This window comes from Mustela lutreola, chromosome 13 (genome assembly GCF_030435805.1).
Source record: "Mustela lutreola isolate mMusLut2 chromosome 13, mMusLut2.pri, whole genome shotgun sequence".
Classification (NCBI taxonomy): domain Eukaryota; kingdom Metazoa; phylum Chordata; class Mammalia; order Carnivora; family Mustelidae; genus Mustela; species Mustela lutreola.
In genome coordinates, this window is record NC_081302.1 from 71598477 (window position 1) to 71619680 (window position 21204).

General features: G+C 40.5%; 1 protein-coding gene across 1 annotated transcript in view; it reads right to left on the reverse strand.

The window, feature by feature from the left end:
• Nucleotides 1-3452: 3452 nt before the first annotated feature.
• The window catches only part of KL (klotho), a 40873-nt gene continuing 23121 nt past the window's right edge, over nucleotides 3453-21204 (reverse strand). Inside the window, exons 2-5 of the mRNA XM_059144257.1 lie at nucleotides 13682-14192; nucleotides 12464-12732; nucleotides 6274-7375; nucleotides 3453-5735 (exon numbers count right to left, since the gene is read on the reverse strand). Coding sequence (XP_059000240.1) covers nucleotides 5398-5735; nucleotides 6274-7375; nucleotides 12464-12732; nucleotides 13682-14192 — 2220 coding nt within the window. The 3' untranslated portion in view covers nucleotides 3453-5397. The remainder of the gene's footprint in view (nucleotides 5736-6273; nucleotides 7376-12463; nucleotides 12733-13681; nucleotides 14193-21204) is intronic.

Genomic DNA, 21204 nt, shown 5'->3' on the forward strand with positions numbered 1-21204 from the left:
AAGAAAAAAGCTACATATTCTTAGGAACTGTAAGCATTTTAAGATGACATAAAGGAATTTCCTTCTAGAAGATGAGTCCCCTGGTTTTTATTTGCAAAGAAAGAACTTAACCCAATATAGAACAATTCTTGCAAATGGTATGAATACTGACTGGTCAAGGATAGTGTGAATAGGAAGAAAGAAGTTACAGGCCTCTCCCTTTGTGATTGTTCTGGCGGTGATGATTTAGGATAGCAGTGCTACTGCCTTGTTACTCAGAAAGACAGGTTATCAAAGGTAATCACATGGAAGCTCGTGTTCCTTCCTCTGAATACATAGAATCGAGCCATTGTAGCATCTAACACACAGAAGTATCTGATTCTTGACACTCAGTCTTTATTAAAATGCTCTCTGGAGAAAGGTGATGTCAGGGAGCTAATTCTATTAATTCATGTATTCCGTCATTCAGCCATAATTTATTCAACTCATCAACATTTGTTGAAGAGTATTTTGCATAAGATAGCGGGCTAAATACTGAAAATCAAAACAAAACAAAAAGACATAGCCTCTTCTTTCCTTCTAGAACCCGGGCTCTCTGTCAAGGTTGGTCCATGTCATCTAAATTAACGTTCTCCTTCCCAGACAGAAATTTTGAGCAACATTGTTCAATATTAAATATTAAATATTAAATGGAGATGCTGTAGGACAATATAATTGCTCTATTCACTCAGAAGAAAGGCATTTTGAGAGAAAAAATGGGTTAGATTATGTAAAAACAAAAACAGTTTAATTCTACCACTTGAATTTGATATTCAAAACTAGTTCCAGAATTCTTCATTCCACATAGAATTACTTTTTGCATTTAAATTCAAGTTAGTTAACATACAGTTTATTAGTTTTGGGGTAAAGTTTGTGATTCATCAGTTGTATATAACACCCAGTGCTCATTACCTCAAGTGCCTGTCTTAATACCCATCACCCAGTTACCCCATTCCCTACCCACCTCCCTTCCAGCAACCCTTCATTTGTTCCCTAGAGTTAAGAGTCTCTGTTTTATCTTATTTATTTTCCCTCTCTTCCCCTATGTTCTCTGCCTTGCTTCTTAAATTCCATATATCAATGAAGTCATCTGGCTTACTTATTTCACTTAGTAAAATTCTCTCTAGTTCCATCCATGTCATTGCAAATGGCAAGATTTCATTCTTTTGATGGCTGTGTAATATTCCATTATATATATATATATCACCTCTTCTTTATCCATTCATTTGTCAGTGGACATCTGGGCTCTTTCCATAGTTTGGCTATTGTGGACACCGCTGCTATAAACACTGTGGTACATGTGCGCCTTTGAATCACTACTTTTGTGTCCTTTGCGTAAATACCTACTAGTGCAATTGCTGGGTCTACAGTAGCTCTATTTTTAACTTCTTGAGAAACCTCCATACTGTTTTTCAGAGTGGCTGCACCAGCTTGCATTTCCACCAACAGTGTAGGAGGATTCTCCTTTCTGAGCATCCTTGCCAACATCTGTTGTTCCCTGACTTGTTAATTTTAGCCATTCTGACTGGTGTGAGGTGATATCTTATTATGATTTTGATTTGTGTTTCCCTGATGATAAGTGATGTTGAGCATTTTTGCATGTGTCTATTAGCCATCTGTATGTCTTCTTTAGAGAAATGTCTTCTCGTGTCTTCTGCCCATTTCTTGACTGCATTTTTTGTTTTTCGGTTGCTGAGTTTGAGAAGTTCTTTATAGATTTTGGATACTAGACCTTTATGTTTTGTCATTGCAAATATGTTTTCCCATTCCATAGGTTGCCTTTTAATTTTATTGTTTCCTTTGCTGTGCAAAAACTTTTTATATTGATGAAGTCCCAATAGTTCACTTTTGCTTTTATTTCCCTTGCCTCTGGAGATGTGTCTAACTAGCAAGGAATTGATATGGCCAAGGTCCAAGAGGTTGCTGCCTGTGTTCTCCGCTAGGATTTTCACCCATTTTGAATTTATTTTTATTTTCCTACATAGATGTTTTAAAATATTTGTTTTAACCAATAGTTTAGCTTAATTATAAATTTCCTTGTCAGTTATTTCCATGGACTATAGAACTCTTTTTAGAAGTTCATTTTTCTAACTTATTAAATATTTTGGGTATCTTATTATGCTATTATTTAACTTAGCAGAGCGAGGCTTTCTTTATAGACCTGCACTGTCCAATGGAGCAGCCATTAAGCCACATGTGGCTATTGAGCCCTTACAGTCTGGCTAATCCTAAGTGAGCACAAGATGTACCACACAGGTAAAACACACACCAGACTCCTAAGACTTAGTATAAAAAAAAGTATGTAAAAATCTTCATCATTTTTATATTGATTACATTGAAGTTATGGTATTTTGATTATGTTGGGAAAATAATATATAGAATTAAACTTTATTTCTCCTGCACTTTTTAATTTTTTTAATGGGACTACAGAAAATTTAAAATATGCAGCTTGCACTCCCTTTCTATTGGACAGCATTGTTATAAATAGTATAAAGGTAAAGCTTCCAAGGCATTAATAGATTCTAATTACTGTCTGTGGAAGACCAAAAATAAAATGAAAAATGTCTTTAATGAATCTGAAAAACCATCCTTCCAAACCCAAGCAAAAGGAACAAGGCATAAGCACAAGTGGTACACCTGGATCCAAAGCAGGTGCTGTGAAAGTAGAGCAAATACAAGTGTGGCAGAAATTAAGCCAAGAGGCCTCAGGAAACAACAGTTTACCACCTAATGTCCCTTTACACTTGACCGCACAACCTAATAAAAGATGCAGGAGTGCCAGGGGAACTGTCTCTATATAAAAAGAAAGGAAGGAAGGAAAGGAAAGGAAAGAAAGAAAAGAAAAGAAAAGAAAAGAAAAGAAAAGAAAAGAAAAGAAAAGAAAAGAAAAGAAAAGAAAAGAAAAGAAAAGAAAAGAAGAGAAAAGAAGAGAAAAGAAGAGAAAAGAAAAGAGGTGAAACACCCAGGACTCGCGAGGGGAATATTACAAGAACTGACGTGGAAGGAGGGCGGTGTTCTGACAGGAAGTCCCGCCTCCTGCCCCACCTTCCTCTTCCCTCCTGGGGTCTGGGCAGACCCAAGGGGTGCCACCCCTCCTTTCCTGCGGTGGGAGCCACCGACCTCCTCTTAAAGGCCAAGGGTGCTCGACCTTAGCATGCTGCCCTCACTATAACTGGGTTGGATGGTTTTAAGAGGTCATTTCTCTTTGAGGCTTTGGTGTCTGTTTGTCTTTTTCAACTCTTCCTCTATTTTCTTTCTCTGTGTCTGAAAGTCTCAGCTCAACCACAGGGATGGGCCTGGGGCACCCTCCATCCCTGCCATCTTTCAGCCTCGCTGTCAGACCCAGCACTCATATTCTGTGTAGTTAGGTCAACTCAAAAAAATTGTTTTTAAAGAAACGTATCTGGAAGCCAGTTATATGATTATAAAGGAGGCAAAGTTGCAGGCAGATTTATTACAATACTTCATCAAAAGACCGAATTACTTCCATCCACACTCAAGGAAATGAAAATGATGTAGCAAGAAAATTTTTAAACATTTACAGTAATTAACAATAAATTAATCCAAACAATAGGAATGGTTAAATAAGTTGCAATAAATTCATAGAGTGCGATCACTTTACAACTAGAAATCATGCTTTTGAAGACTAATGACAAAAGAAACACACATGATGAAAATTAATAAAGATACATGATTATTTACAATATGATCCAACTCCATGCAAAGCAAGATACATAGGCTCTATTATTGGTAGTGAGATTACAGGGCATTTTTTCTCTTTACATATACTTTCTATGCTTTTAAATTTTTTTACAATGAACATTTATTACTCTTAGAATCAGAAAAAAATATATACATAGAAGAATCTATTATTCTCTAGTTTCTATTTGTAATAAGAAGTCCAATTTTTAAAAGAATACCAACAAAAGCTTATCTTTCATGGAAAAAAATCATACCACCTCTGAAGATGATACATAATACAGTACAGCATTTTATTATACACCATTACTCTGTGTCAGCAAGATTAGTTATGCTTGATATGATAGTGGTTTACCTTGCCTGATATGATACTGGCTTATCTATAAAACAAACACTGGGATCATGCACAGCAATAGTGAAACAGAAAGACCCTTGTCTGAAAATCAGCAAAACTTGTTTAAGGGGCATTAAAGGATAAGACCTCATTAGCCCTTTCTAGAAATCAGTAGCATGTTTCAGTGTGAAAGTTCAAAGCAAAACTAGTTCAGAGTTAGTTCCACAGAAGTTGCAGCCAAAATATTAAATAAACCTCAACAATCACAGAGACAAATCTTCCAGGGTTATCAGACCAAATGCTTTGGAGTCTATGAAGAATTAAAAAAAAAAAATTCAATTCAAAGAAATCTTGCCACATTCTAAAGAACAGCAAGTGAAGTCACTCTTCACAGGGTGAGTTATTATTTCATTCTTATTTGCTCAGGAAAGGTCACATCATTCATTGCAAGGAGTGCTCTAAAATCAAAGGGTTATAATCAAATTAATCATAATATTGCTCATAAGTACTTTTTTCTCCTTTCCTCTTCCTAGAGCCATATAATATAATGCATTTCACGATCGGTTTATGCTTCCTGAAGAGCCCAACATCTCATAATTCATGTTTATTTTTCTGCAAACATTCAAAGTCCTCTATACGCAGACCCTTGACAGGGCCCCAGTAACCCAAAGCCCTCATGGACCGAAGGGCCTGGAGCAGGCCTTGAACGTCACATAAAATAAAGTTCTATCATTTGCTCTGCTAAACATATCATTAACCGGATACATAAATTAATATTAGCAGCATTTGCTAGAAACACTGCTTTTAAAAGGAATGTTGCTGCATAGGGCCCTTTGTAATCTCACCTCTATTCTGCCATTTCTTTTTCAAGGGAAACTTGGTTCAACAGAGATCATTAAGCGTATCATGGCAGTTGGTTACTTGAGTATGGTTACTGGGGACTTAACTTTTATTCCAAAGTCTGCAATTATTACTTCAAGATAAACACTACATTAAGGAATGGGCACTGATAAGGTCATTCAATTCCTGTAAAAAAAAATTACAAAATGGTTCCCATTTCACATACGTTCGTTAGAGGATGTTGCAGAAATCATGGCCCCTGACACTCACTGATTATCTTCCAAACAAACAAAAAAAAAAGAACAAATCCAGGCACTATTCACATTATTCAATATTTTACAATCGCTTATGCTCATTTCCAAACGTCTGTCCTATGCCATATAAAATTTTCTTGAAAGTCGGATAAATGAAATCTATAGTTTTACAACACTAAGAAGTACAAATGGTTAAAAGCTGATGTATGCACATAATTATTTCAAAATAAAAGAATAGAAAAAGGTCCAGGACTATTTATAACTTCTTCTGCCTTTCTTAGAGTAGTAGAAAATTAAAGAAAGAGAAATAATAAAAGCAAAAAGTAGGAAAGCGATGAAAGCCAGCAAAGACTTTCGGGTATGAAAAAAGCTGCATTCAGAGCACAGGGTGAATTCCTCTGGACAAAATCTTCCCAGAGTCTTGGGACCGGGGAAGCCATTGTTGTCAATAATTTTCCTGTAATGTTTCATGGACGGTTTGGGCTCAAACTGATTTGCTGCATAATGATAGAGGCCAAACTTCGGAGCTGAGCGATCGTGAAATGAATAAGCAAAGTATCCACAAAGATTGATACCATCCAGTATGTAGGCTAGAAAAACAAAAGGACAGAATGGTTGTTAAAATATTTTTGCACACAACACTTCACTCTTACACAGCATTAGGGAATGCATCATGGAAACTTTCAATACCATTTAATAAAACTAAATTAGGTTTAACCATAAAAGGCTTCTTTCACGAGAGGACAAATATTGAGCTACAGTCAGCATAGTAGGTTTTATATAATTCAACCTCCCGTGATGAACTTGGGTTCAATCTGTAAGCACACGAAGAAGGCATGAGTGCTGTAATCCCATCTGAGATGGGAGACAAAGGACTCCACGCTTTTACAGGCCCAGAACAGGTGTTAGGGAATTTTCCACTCTTTTTCTAGGGTCTCCCACTTTTAACTAAACTCCATTACCCCTGGGGGAGAATATAGGTCTATCTTGGACTTGTTCAGCATGGCAGGGAACAGATAGCACTTTTCCTCGGAGAGCGATAGTGGGTGTATATGGTTGAGCGCCTATCGGGCATCACACCCTCAGGGGGCCATAGGCTTCGAGGTGGCTGTTTCCGGGACCCCTTACCTTTCAGAGCCTCGTTGACATAATTCTGCATGTAATACACCCTCAGCCTGTCCTGGGCTGCGAGCGGATCGTCGTCTATGCCGTTGGCTATTATATACATGGGAAGGTCTCCATACTTCAGCTTCAGCCAGTTGAGAACTTTGCGCAAGCCCCAGGGCACCACGGCCACCTGACCTGGAGAGTTGAGCCAGGTGATGTCGGTCATTTCCTGCACTTCCAGGTAATCGTTGTATTTCACTGGGTCTTCTTTTTCCCAGTCAACAAGGATGGTGGTGTAATGGCTTACAGCCAGAAAGTCAAAGGAGCCCCGGATTAGCTTTTTTTCTTCCTCTGTGAAATACGGGAGAAGGAAATTGTTTCTTCGGTCGAGCCAGTCCCTCATCACACGTGGATAGTCCCCAGAGCCGAAAATGGGCTCGGCCAGCCAGCCGATGTCAAATTCCAAAACCCTCTCGGCCACTTCTTTGTCCTTTAGGGAGAAAGGGCAGGCGGGTTCGATCCAATCGGCCTGCAGGGCTATGGATATTTTCCCCTTCTGAGAGCCCCTGAACTTCTCATCGTACACGCGCCAAGCCAACGCGTGCGCCTTCAGCAGGTTGTGCCCGGCGCTGTAGGTCATGTTGCGCGTGTACGGCTCGCCCATCGTGATCCAGAACTTGACGTGGCGGCCGAGATCCCGAAAGCACAGGCGGGCGTACTCGGCGAACGCCAGGGCGGTGCGGGGGTTCTCCCAGGCGCCGTGCCTGGCCAGGGGCAGCGGCAGGCCGTGGTGCGGGGCAGCGGGCCGCCAGAGCGCCACCACCGGCGTGATGTTGGCGCGCACCAGCTCGCTGACCACGCAGCGGTAGTAGTGCAGCGCCGTGTGGTTCACCTGCGACTCGTTGCCCAGCGGCTGGATCAGGGCCCAGTCCAGAGAGAAGTGAAAATGCGAGACGTGCATCTCCTGGAGTAAGGCTATCTGCGGCCGGATGGCCGCGAAGTCCACGCAGTAGGACTTCCGCCTCTTGGTCACCACCCCGTCCACCTTAATCAGCCGCTTACTGTGGTGGACATCCCACAGGTAAACGTTCGGGTCGGTGAACTGAGACAGGGTGGTGTCCACCTGCCGGGAGAGGAGGAGGCGTTAGCTTCCCCTGACCGCCCCGGGAGAGGAGTTCCGCGCGGTCCCTGCGGCGAAGCTAGCCAAGCAGGAGCAGCAGAAAGGGAGCCTTTCCAGCAGGAGGTTTAAACCATTTTTCCTCAATTGCTCGGCTCGTGAAGAATAAAAAAAAAAAAAAAAAAAATCCACTTTTTAATGCATATTTGCTTTACCTATAGTTCTGATTCTTGCACTGCTTCTTTAATGTTTCTTTTTTTTAAAATCTGGGGGGTGATGGGTAAGGAGAGCACGTGGGGTGAGGCGCACTGGGTGTTATAAGCAACTAATCAGTCGTCGAACACTCCATCAAAAACTACTGATGTTCTGTATGCTGGCTAATTGAACGTAATAATGATAATAAATGAAATAATTAAATAATTTTGAAAAGGAAAAATACAAAAAAACAAAATCTGATTTTTTTAAAAAATTATTTTATATGACAAACCTTAATGGTCTGTGTTAAGCAAGCAAAGTGCTTTTGAATGTTTGTGTTTTAATATAAGAAATCACCAATAATACGAGATTCCTAAATTTTTAGAAAATGGACAAAAAGATGAAACATAGAATCCGAGCGAGTTAGAGTCAGAAAACACAATGATATTTAAAATCAAATCATGAATCTTAAAATCACGTTCTAAATTGAAGTTTGCTGTAGGCAAAGAACATGCTAGATATGTGTAACTGTTGCTTTTTATCGGCGTTAGTGTCAAAAACATTAAATTCAATCTGATGGAGAAAGTGTTAGAGAATGTGGAAATGAGGAACAATATTGTCATTTACACATACTGGGCTATTTGAGCATAGTTTTAAAATGCTATTTTTCTGTGATGCTCACGAGACCAGTGGTTTTCAATCATCTGATGAATTAGCCCCCAAAATGAAAATGAGTATTTAGGAAAAGCAGATAGATTGTAAAATTGAACCACAAAATTCTCCCTCCACGTGTTAACCGTGGAGGAAAAGGCACACTCTAAGTTCATTCTAAGGACCCACTGACTAAACCAGTGCTCTCCTCTGAAACAGTCCTGTTAGAACAGGTGCCTGGGTTTGCCTGACCCTCGGAATACAAATAGGGGTCAAACTCTGGTTTGGAATCTCTAGCAGAGGTTTCTTTGCAAGTTGTGGCCGGAGCTGCTTACTGCTTCTCTGGAGGGCTCAGTGCTGTGTTTATAAAGGAAAGTAATAAAACACCAGCATGTCACAGGGAAATTGCTTTCTCTGGAGAACTGTCCCTTGTAGATCACCCACGCATGCATTTCCCCTAGTACTGTGGGAATGCTGTGAGAAGTACTTTTCCACTGTGATGCACCCACAAATCTTGTTTCCTCAGCTTTGCAAGAGAAAATATTTGCATGCTCTTTTGAAGTGAAAGTGTTCATAGCTTGAAGGAATTCTTTGGATTATTCTCACAGAGCTCTGAGTTAACTAAATTTGTAACTTTTCTACCACAATTTTCCTAAAACAGCAGCTTTTATTCAGCTTATCTGCAAACAAATATGAGAGACTAAGGTATAATACTTGGGGGTGGGAGGCATTTATTTTTTGAAAATCAAGACACTTAGAAATGAGCACTTGGGCATAATTCTATCTAACCTATCTAATCTATCTAACCATCATTAATTGGTTGACTTTTCTTAATAAAAAAAAATGAAAAATCAAGTTGAGTCTTTCAGAAGAAATGGGCATAAAGCATATGTTTAGTATATTATGGAAGAAATCTTCTCCTGATTGTGGCCAAGGTTAAAGAAGCTTTATGTCCCCAACACGTAGCAGTTAAGGACCTGTGTTTTCTATGAGCATTAGTAGTTATGGGAAAACAAACCTGTCATCTGGGAAGTTAGGTCCAGTGACAGTGACAGTCCACATGAACAAGCCGGAGGTTAGACTTCAGACAGGTGGTACCCTTAGTGGGATATTCTTTTTAAAGTTTTTTTTTTAATTGATATTAGGAATTTATTTGTATTAGGAATTCGAGATGTTAGCCAGGAGGGACGAAATGAATTTCCATGGTTGAAAAATTACTTCTCAGGACTTTAATATAATGTGTTAAGAGTATAGAGAAAAGCTTGTAAATTAAAACATATGCACACTCTCTTTGGGGCCGCCCTACAACAACCTTGTTTTTACTTTGCCAGGTAGTATGTTCACTTAGGAAGGGCACTGCCAAAATAAAGCAAGGCTCAAGGGGAAAAGCAAAGAGAACAAAAGAGCAGTTACAAGATTTTCCCACTAGAGAGCTTCTGCAGAAGTTCACCCACCATGGGTTTGAGAGGGAATTAGTTTGTGTGTGGTTGGTTGTGTGCAGGAGAGCCTGGGGAGTAGGGGGAGGAGGGAGGCTTCGCTACATGAAGGAGTAGGAACCCCCACAACAGATGAGATAAAAGGGCAGAGCAACCTCAGAGGAAGGGTCCAGAGCTGATGCGCGGCTGGCATCAGATCAAATTCTAACACAACCTCCCTTAAGGAGATGACAAAGCAATCCTCTCCCCTTCCTCATCACTGCCAGACATCTTGCTTCTGACCAGAGTTTCTCTGCTCTCTCTCAAGGAAATAGGTCACACCCTTAAAACTTTCTCACTACTTACCAGTTCCCAAGGCAAGCACAGTCCAGGGATGGGGAACAGAGCAGGAATGAAGGGGTCCCCCACAATATCCCACAACTCCCACTGTCTGTACAGAGATGTTGGCAGAAAATTCTCTCCATGTAAAACTGAACTGCGAATTACCTGCCCAGGCTCAGGCAGCTGTCAGAAAACAGGGCAGAGCATGAGTCCTCAGGGACAAGGGATACAGAGCCCAGCTGGGAGTGGCACCTGGCAGGTCAGGAGAGAGAACGAAGACCAGGGACCAACGAACCCCCAGCAGAGGAGTAAAGAGGGACAGGGAGCTCATCTCCCTCCCTTTGTCCCCTTCCCCCGACCAGCACCCTATTTGAACCCCACCGTGGATCCCACTTCTAGGAGAGAAATTAGGAAAGGGAGGTTCTGGGAACAGAGGCTGAGGAAGAAGAGAGAAGAGGAGGGAGGAAACCCCCAAACCCAACCAACAAGGCAGAGCTACACCTCTCCCTCCTGTGCTCAGACAACTTTGCTAACAGTGTCCCAAAGTTGTCTTTTAAATGTAAGAAGGGACCCAAGTCTGACACTGCCCTTTAAACCAACTAGGTCTGCAAAAGACCTAAGAATAATATAACCCAGCAAAAAAAACATGTTAAGGATAGTGTTGATTTATTTCCTTATAGGTAAAGGATTTCCTTTTGATACTTAGAAGAAAACAGCAACCCATTTCAACCAAAAGACCTTTCCTCAGATCCAAGCATTCTTCTAAATACTTCTTTTGATGTGAAGGGTCACAGAATATGCCACCCCAAAATGTGACTGTAGGAGTTCAGGGCCTGCTACTCCAAAGTATGTTCCGCTGGTATACTGATTATTTTAAGCTTCAAGCACTCAAAAAATAACAAACACAGGGAAAGGCTTTCTCAGAACTTCCCTTACCTGTCTAAAGACAGATGCTCCAAAAGGAACTCCGTTGTCATCAGTTCCCTCCCAGGAGTTTCATCCCCCCAGGGAAGATGGAGTCTTGTCTCAGAATTGGAGACCAGAGGTCACCACAACACCCAGACACTTTCTCACAAGCTATTGTGGTTCCCTTCTAATCTTCTAAGGGCCCATTTGTCTTTCCTAAAAATTGTTTATTCTTCCCTAAGAGACCTATATCCCACCCTCCCTTCTAGCCTTTTCTATTGAGATGGTATTTAAACCAGAATTCTAAGTCACCTCAAGGAGTTACACATTTTTCTCTGAGTAACTCTCATGTATATGGAAACTATACATGTTAATAAACTTCTATTTGTTTTTCTGTTGTTAATCTGTCTTTAATTATAGGGGATCTCAGCTAAGAACTCAGAAGGGTAGAGGGAAGCACCCAGCATGCTAAATGCCATTGCTTGTCTATGAATACCAACCTTTGTCTCTGTCTTGATCTTTTTTTTTCTTTTCAGCATAACAGAATTCATTGTTTTTGCACCACACCCAGTGCTCCATGCAATACGTGCCCTCCTTAATACCCACCACCTGGTTCCCCCAACCTCCCACCCCCCGCCCCTTCAAAACCCTCAGATTGTTTTTCAGAGTCCATAGTCTCTCATGATTCACCTCCCCTTCCAATTTCTCTCAACTCCCATCTTTATTCTCATACTATTTAGCAGGACCCAACCATCACCCTGCTCACTTAGCACCCTACTCTGTGCACTTTGTTATATTATTTGTGTATCCAGCATTTTCCCTCAACAGACCTCTTTGAAAGCAGAAATCAACCTTACTCATCTCAGTGTGCACTCCCCTCAACCAAACACCCCCAGTGATTAACAGAGGGCTTTGTACACTAAGCATCCAATAAGTGCCTACTAAAATATTCCATCAAACTCTAGAAAACAAATCCCTTTAAGATTGGAAAGTTAAAAATACTATTGAAGATTGCCTAATTTTAAGTGTTCAGTAAATGTTGGTTGACCATTTTGAAGAACTTCCTTACCATTTCGATGACTAGTTCTAAAAATGAAATTTGGGGCAGTGAATCATTGGAGCAAAGGTTTTCATTGTGGAAGTGCTTCTGCAACAGCACGCAGCTCTGCCTCGGGAGAGCTCTGCCTGGTGTTCCTGCCTCAGGATCAGCTGCTCCACTGAGATCTCAGAAAATTTGGAGTTCTGTGTTACTTCTTGTTTATGGAAGAACCCAACTGCTTTAAAAAGCATTGAAAACCACCAAATTAAAAGGGAGTATTTTATCTTTTTACTATCTTTTCAGATCTTAAATATTCATATATTTTTAATTTGTTCCTCTTTGGGGGCTGATTTAAAGTGCAAGATGAAGCTAGGAAGATTTTTGGAGATAAGTGTGCCATGTTCCAAAATGCCCTTAACGTGCTCACTCAGGAACCACGTCTGGCCTGAAGAATGGACAATGAGCCATGACAACCTAATAAGGAAGCACTACTTACTAGTGATAGGGCTTGGTGACACTGCTGATTGGTTTTGTCAGCTGACTTACTTGAATGTAGTTGTCAACAATTCCCCAAGCAAAGTCACAGGGAAATGTCCCTTCTAGGGGTTGATTTTCAGGTAAAAGAGGGAAGCCATTTTTCTCTATCAGCTTTTGGTAGAACAAGGCTGACGATTTTGGCAACAGTTTCTTATCCTGGCTTAGAAAGTCGACATAGAAGAGCCCACGTCTGATGCTGTAGCCTCTGTGCCACTCGAAGCCATCCATAAGAGACCATGCCGTGTAGCCAATGACGTCCACCCCATCCAGCTTGATGGCTACAAAGAGAAGAGAGGATGAGAACAACTTGACCAACCCTGACCTGGGTACCAGCCTCATGACTCAAGAACACTTAAGGGGTTTACTACTTAGGGAAATAAGTTACATATAATGCTTATTGTTTGGTAAAACAGTGACCTTTCTTACTAATAGAAAGCTATCACACCTGGACAATTCTACAAATAAAAGTCCTCACAAATAAGATGATCTCCAATACGTTTTTACTTGGAATATTTTTATTTCCAGTAGGCGGTCTTTGGGCCTGAGAAGATGTTTTGTTCCATTTTCTATCCTAGCATTGTGGCTGCTGCAATAAATGAACTAAAATCTTTAAAAGCATGAACTATGCAATTTATTCTTCAGGAGATGTTAGTATTCTTTTTTCTTTAAAAATTGTTCTATTCAGGGGTGCCTGGGTGGCTCAGTGAGTTAAAGGCTCTGCCTTCAGCTCAGGTCATGATCCCAGGGTCCTGGGATCGAGCCCCGCATCGGGCTCTCTGCTCAGTGGGGAGCCTGCTTCCCTTCCTCTCTCTCTCTGCCTGCCTTTCTGCCTACTTGTGATCTATGCCTGTCAAATAAATAAATAAAATCTTTTAAAAAATTGTTCTATTCAAAACGAATAATAAGAACCCCAAAACATGTACAGAGATCTAGATACCCTGAGATTTACTTAATCCTTAATATAATCTAAAGTAACTCTGAAAATAAAATTATTTCACACATTACAACCCAGTTTCTCATTTCCAAAATGAGTTTTAAAAAATAAATTTAAGTTCCTCAAAGTCCCAAATGAGAAAGGTGTCACATAAATGCCTTCCTGCTGTTGCCAAAATGATTTTCTGCATTACTATTAAAACTATAAATTCACACAGTTTATTACAGATCATCTGAAAGATTGTTTTTCCTGTGGATTTTGGCAGGAAATTAGAATTTTATTCCCACTCCTACCTTTTAAGGTTTCCATTATGAATTTTTTGAGGTAATACATATATTTAGCATCATCTCTCTTGGTGGTCCCTGAGACAAACCAGCCATTTTCCACAATAAATATTTGAGGGTGGTTATATTCAAGGTCAATCCAAGAAAGGAGTTGCCTCAGGCTGGGAGATTCCAATTGGCGGAACTTCATGTGAGAGTCCAATAACTGAAAACTCAAGGTTGGTCCAAAAGAAAGAGCAAAAAAGTCAGCTGTTCCCTTGATGAACTTTTTCTCAGATTCAGTAAAATCAGGCAAAAGAGATGAAAGATTATTCTTCATGCTGTCAGGATAGTCGCCATCAATAAATATGGGTTTGGCAAACCAGCCTAGGACAAAGTCAAGAGATTTTTGACATTCTTTGATGCTATGGTCGGTCATTCTTCGAGGATTGATCCAGTGAGAGCTTAGTGCAATGGATACCTGGCCTCCCTGAGTTGGACGGAAAGAAGTGTTGTAGAGATGCCAGATTTTGGCATGAGCCTATAAAAGAGAAAAACAATGGTGAATCTATCTATGATTGGGAGAAGAAATACAAAACATTTTTGAATCTGCAGCTCTGTTGGTATCTGTTTCTCATCACGTCTAACCTCATGAATAACCCCACAATGTAAAAGTCACCTGGAAACAATAAATTATTGTCGAGGTGGGTCAGCCCACAGAGAGCTGCTACCATAACTGGAATTGTTTCTATTATTTTTCAGTAGCCAATGGAAAATATGAATTTCTTATCTTGAATGCAAAGTGATTATTCATTCTTCAAAAAGTTAACGAAATAAGAATTTGTTATATCCTACCCTACTATTTAATTGACTTTAGATTATGTAATTTTCCATTAGTAGGCTTCATGAGAAGAACCAGTCCTGCATTCTGATCACACCAGGAATTTCTAAATAGGATTATATATATATATTTTTTATCCTAAGAGACTGGGAGTTTTCAAGTTAACTCAAGTTGTTGGAGTCAATTTAATATTTTGTGTTCATGCCTCACAGCTAAAATTCTAACACATGTTCCCACAATCTTTATTCTTCCCTAAGAAGAATCAACACAATAAATTAAGGACCAACTCCAACATCTAACCTTGGCCCACCCTCTGGAACTCTGGGACAGTGCTGCTTTCCCATAGGACCTAGAGTGCAAGGTACAAGCCAAGAACAAGAATCACCCAAATGCAGCTTCAAAAAGATCAGATGTCCATTGTTAGTCAGTGTTCATCTGGGAGTTTCTTACATCAATGAAATGGGCTTTGCTTGCTTAAGATTAGCTTCATACTCCCATAATATCTTACTGACTTCTGATAGCTTATTTTCACTTGTTTTCCTTCTATTTATAAAGACTAATGAGGATTACAGGGTTTTTCCTCCCTTTCTTGAATTAAGTTTCTCTTCACTTTTGCATTCCTTGATTTACTTCCCCTATTTTTCTACAAATGCAAATGCTGTTTATCAGCTTTTGACTCCCCTAATATATCCTCCCTGAAAAACCCCATTCCAGTTCTCTGTTTGACTCATTCTCCAAAATGATCATGCCAATTTCATCCCACTCCCTGGGCCTGAAGAAGCTCGTTCGCTCAGAATGCCAAATATCCTCTTCATCTTTCCTAAATATTCTTCTCGTGGTTCATTTCGGTGCAGGTGTCCAAGAATGATCTCATCACTGTTCTTATGAGTTCAGCCAAATAGTTCAATGGAATAAAACAGTTTATGTCTAACTTTCATTTTTAGTTTCTTGGTAAATATCTACAATGTTTCATTCCACTGAATATATGTTTTCATGACCTGAGGCAGCTACCCATATGCTACAAAGGAAATGGAGAATAAAAACCAAATCAGAAGAATAGTGGCCTTTGCCCAAGGGGTTCAGGAAACTGAGGCTCAGTCGTGCTGGGCTGCTGGCTTTGTGACATCTCCCACCTTTATCTTCCTCACCTCAGCCACTTGACTTCTGTCTTCCCCATTGTCAGGAAATCTCATCATGTCATTTAACAGTTAATCAGAAAAGAAAGGGAGGGGGTGCCTGGGTGGCTCAGTGGGTTAAAGCCTCTGCCTTCAGCTCAGGTCATGATTCCAGGGTCCTGGGATGGAGCCCCATGTTCGGTCTCTCTGCTCAGCAGGGAGCCTGCTTCCGTCTCTCTGTCTCTGCCTGCTTCTCTGCCTACTTGTGGCCTCTATCTGTCAAATAAATAAATAAATAAATAATCTTTAAAATAAATGTAAGAGACATATAACACTTTGGACATATTTAAAAAAAAAAAAGGAAAGAAAGAAAGGGAGGAGCTCAGGCTAGGCCTCAGGATGGAAGACCAGGGCACTTTCCTAACTTGGCCCAGTTGAGGCCCACAGACCCTCATGTCCTAAATCTAGCAGACATACCTTTACAGAACAAACACTGCGGTGGACAGCATAACGATCCAGGTAAGAGTGAAAGCAACCCAAGAACTTCCTGATCTGGGTCAGTTTTGCAGGTGGCTGAAGGAAGAGTCATACAACAGAAAGGCCTACGCTAATGGGCCACTCCTCTAAACCTGGCTACTTTGACACAGCACAGAGGTTTGGCGAGGCAATGAATGCCCTGGGCCACATGGAGGTATACACATGGTCTTTAATGTCAGATACAATTCCTGCTCCATTACTTTTTTTGTGTGCCTTTAACCATGTTACCTAACATGGACAGGTGAAACTAACTTCCTTGTGTCTCTCACAGGGTAGTTATGAGGATTAAATAATTTATATAGAACACCTAATGCAGAGTTCGCATATGGCAAAATCTCCATGCATGCTTACTCCCTCTCTACCTAAAGGATGACCAGCCAAAAAAGATAAGTCCAGCCCATAAAGCCTGAACACCACCTGCTGAGGAACTCAGTCAAAGAACAGCGAAGTGATGTAGTGATACCACCTGGACTTTGGATGAGAAAACACTTGGGTTTGGATCCCAACTCCCCCATCCATTACCAGGGTGAGCCTCAGTTACTCTGAACAGGTAGGAATAGAGGGTGTTCTCCTGCAGGGACACGATGAGGATGAAAGGATAAGAGGCAAGTAAAACTGTCTGGTAAGTACTTGATGATTTTAGAGAAGTATAAATTTGTAGCATTGGGAAGTTAATGATTAATTTTATGCGTCCACTTGCCTGGACTAAGGGACACCCTGCCCCCCAGATAGCTGGTAAAACATTTGTCAAGGGTTTAGCTAAGCTGTGCCATGGTATTGCTGCCTCAGCATCTGGTTTTTTTGGCCAAGTGGCCTGCAGGAATCTTAAGTGACACCAGGTTCCCCTGCAAGTGTGTGCCCCAGTCAGCAGCTTGCAGGGTCACAAGCAAATGTAAGTTCGTGACATGACCTCCCTATCCACCCTTGTGATCACCAGACTCCCCTTCCTCTCTGCACCTGGATGGCTTAGGGGCCCTTTAGATAGACACCCGCCCCGTCTGTGGGGCTTACCAAAATCCTTTTTTTGTTGTTTGCATTGACCAGTCTGGTTCTAGCCTAGGAACCTTAATAAAGGCATGACTTTAGGTCCTGACTCTCTCTTTGCCTGCGCTCTCCCCACAGGGCCCCTTAAGGCCCTGTACTTTTTCTAGGACCCTGAGTCACAAACTCTTTATTTCAAGTTCTTTTGTGGTCAGTTGTTGAACTGAGGCTCACCATACAGCCCTGTGTTCCACTTAACAAATATTAATTTAACAAACCATAACAGCATTATTTCTGGGTGTGTCTATGCGGGTATTTCTGGATGAGATTAGCGTTTGAATTGGTAGGCTGAGCAAATAAGATCAGCCTTACCAATGTGGCCTGGCATCATCCAATGAACTAAGGAGCTGAAGAGAACAAAAAGGGGAGGACAAATGAATGGTTTCTCTGGAGAAGGCAAACTAATAGAGAAAGCATCTTGGATGTCACTTGTCTTAACCCCAGTGACACTCACCCCACCCCCCAAACCCTACTTCATCTCTTATTTGACTGCTCTCTGCAGCAGCCCAACTTGAAGGTCATCATGCATGGCAACTTCTCCAGGAAGTCCCCCACCCACACCAACCTGCCACACCCAGCTGCATGTCCCTCCTCTGGGTGCCCTCCGAGTCTTAGGTATACCTCTCTTGCATCACCTATCACAGGTGATGACACCTTCCTGCCCAGACTCCCTGGGTGTTCCCTCATCCCCTCCCTGGCACGTGGAGGTCCCAGTGTCTGTTGAACTGAACTGAAGCTTGTTTCATTCACCTCCAATCCATGTTCAGATGGTAGGTTTGAGTAATCAACTACTGTAAGGCCAAATGTAGGAAGGTCACTGCTTAAGGTGTGGCAACAGCGAGGGATGATTAAGAGGGACATGGCTGTGTTTGTTTTTCCATTGCTTTCTAATTATTCCACGTACGTTCATCTTATGTTTGTTATTTCAAGATTGAGATTTAATAAAGCTATTTGACAAGGACTCAAGGAAGTAATTAAGGGTATGCATAAGAATGTTCTCCTACACACTATTTCTAAGAGCCAAATATTGAAAACAATTGAAATGTCCAATATTCAAAAATATTCATACCATATATGCATGTTTGAACACATTATGGTATGACTAAAGATATACTATTATTCAGACATTATAAATAATACAGAAGAATATCCATTAACGTGTCAAAACTGTATCCAAAATACTAACTGAACAGAAAAGCAGGTTACAAAACAGTAAGGAGAGTTTAATGATATTTTTTTTTTATCAAAGAAAAACACGTACATAAAAACCTGGAATGACTTATAAATTGTCAAAGAGGTTTTGTAGCAGGATTGCAGCTGGTATAATTCCCCTCAATTTGCTTATCTGTATTTTTTCATTTCCTACCATACACATGTATTGCTTTAGAAGTAAGAAAAAAACCTTAGAATTTAAGAAAGGAAAGTAGCTCAGAGAAGCCGGATGGCCAGTCCTACTGAAATGTCCATGATGGTTATAGGAAAGCCATGATCTAAATAACCCTTGCCTAATTGTTCTCTGTTCTGCCCTACAGTCTCTGCCTCAGTTCCTGAGTCCCAGACACAATGCACCCTGTGCGAAGGTCTGAGGTCACTGGGGCTTTTACACCTCCATAGGTGTATCTCTCCCAAGTTTTCCAATCCCCCGTCCCTCCAGCTTCACCCCACTTCAAAACCCAGCTCAGCCATCACCCCTCCGGGAAGTTTTCCCTGACATCTTCCTTCTCTCTGCCCCTAAGTGTCCACTCCATGTGTCTCCACAGCTGACCTCTCTCAAAGACCATCACCCTATTGTGTTGGATTCATTGAAGTGTCCAGATTATAGGGGTTTCCAAGACATTGACTGGGTCTTTCAGCTCTCTCTTCTCAGATTATAGCAAAGTGTCTGGGGCAGAATATGTATAATGAACAGATATGGAGGAATGAAGGCTGGCACTAAGAACCAGATCAAAGACTTTGGGACAGAAGCAAACATTTTTCTGATCCAGAATGGGAAAACTTTCTCCTAAGATAACCTGGGTTGTATTTTCTTTCTGAGACCTTGAAAGACAGAGAGCTTTCAGGCACACCCCATTAAGAAAATAAATTAGAAGGAATTTGGCTTGGTAGGCCTCTGAGAATAATACTGCATTGTCTCAAAATGCACTAATGACCCAATGTGGGGCATAAGACACTGGTGTGTGATATCCTCTTCACTTCCTTCCCAGCCTCAGTGTTGATTTTGAAATCTACATTCTGAAAAATCTATATTCCCTGGAATATATATGCAGAAATCCTTGAAATGATTGGAGATCAAACACAACAATATTATTTAAATACACCAAAAACAAGACCTGGTGGCAATACTAAGAGATGACAAAATATACTTTTAGGTCAAAAATTGTTGCAAGAAACAAAGAAGAACATCACCTATAGATAAGGGGGTCAATCTATCAAGAATATATTACAATTATAAACACATGCACATCAACAAGAAAACAAAGGTAATGAAGCAAAAATTGATACAACTGAAGGGAGAAATACATAATTTGATAATAATTATGGGAGACTTTAATACTCTACTTTCAATAATGGACAGAGAATCTAGACAGCAGGGTGCCCGGGTGGCTCAATCAGTTAAGTGTCTGCCTTCAGCTCAGGTCATGATCCCAGGCAGGGTCCTGGGATCCAGTCCCACATCCATTTCCCTGCTTAGCTGGAAGTCTGCTTCTCCCTCTGCCTCTGCCTGCTGCTCCCCCTGCTTGTGCTCTCTCTCTGTCAAATAAATAAGATCTTAAAAAAAAAAAAGAAAGAAAGAAAGAAAGAAAATCTAGACAGCAGATCAACAAGAAAACAGAGGCCTTGGACATTATTATAAATCAATCAGAGCTAACAGACATATAGAACAACCTGCCCAACAAGATCAGATACACATTTTTCTCAAGTGCACATGAGACATTCCCCAGAATTGACCGTATGTGAGGACACAGAACAATTCTTAATAAGTTTTAAAAGATTGAGATCATAGAAAATATCTTCTCTAACCACCATGAAGGGAAATGAGAAATCAATAGCATTCACAAATATGTGGAAATTAAAGAACACATTCTTAGAAATCAATGGGTCAAAGAAGGAATCACAAGGAATGTTAGAAAATACTTGGAGATGAATAAAAATCAAAACACAACATGCCAAGACTCATGGGATGCAGCAAAAGTGGTGCTCTGAGGAGATTTTACACCTGTAAGCAACCACATTAAAGAAAGAACTTAACCTTCAAATCAAGAACTTAACCTTCCACCTAAAGGAAACAGAAAAAGAAGAGCAAACTAAACCTACAGTTGGCAGAAAAAAGGAAATAATAAAGATTAGAGGGGATTTAAACAAGATAAAGTATCCAGACAATCATCTGACAAATTATCTAGACTAAGAAAAAGAGAGAAGACTCAAATATTAGAATCAGAAACAAAAGTGAGGACATTACTACTGATCTTTTCTGTATATCTACCTCCATAATAAAAGGATTATAAGGGAATACAATGAATAATTGTATGCCAATAAATAAGATAACCTAGATGAAATGAACAAATTCCTAGAAATACCCAAGTTCCTAAAAGTGGCTCAAGAAGAAATAGAAAAAGGAGAAAAGTACCACTTTTTAATTTTTAGTTCTGCCTTTCATTGTATGATTTCCTTATTGTTTAAGCTAAGACCTCTGGTGCAAGGTTGGATGGGAGAGATACCACGTTTATGGATTGGAAGATTCAACACTGGAAGTTACCCAACCTCCCCAGTTGATCTCTAGATTCCATACTATCCCATACAAAACCCCAACACATTTTTTTGTAGACATTGATGAGTTGTTTCTAAAATGTATATGATTATTCAAAGGACACGGATCAGTGCAAATAAATTGCAAAAGGAAGAACAAAGCCGAAGCACTCACTCATTCATTTGTCCAACAAACGTTGTCCTGGGCACCATTCTAAATTTCTAGAAATCAATAGGATTCAAAATAAGATTCTGATCTCATGGAGCTTACA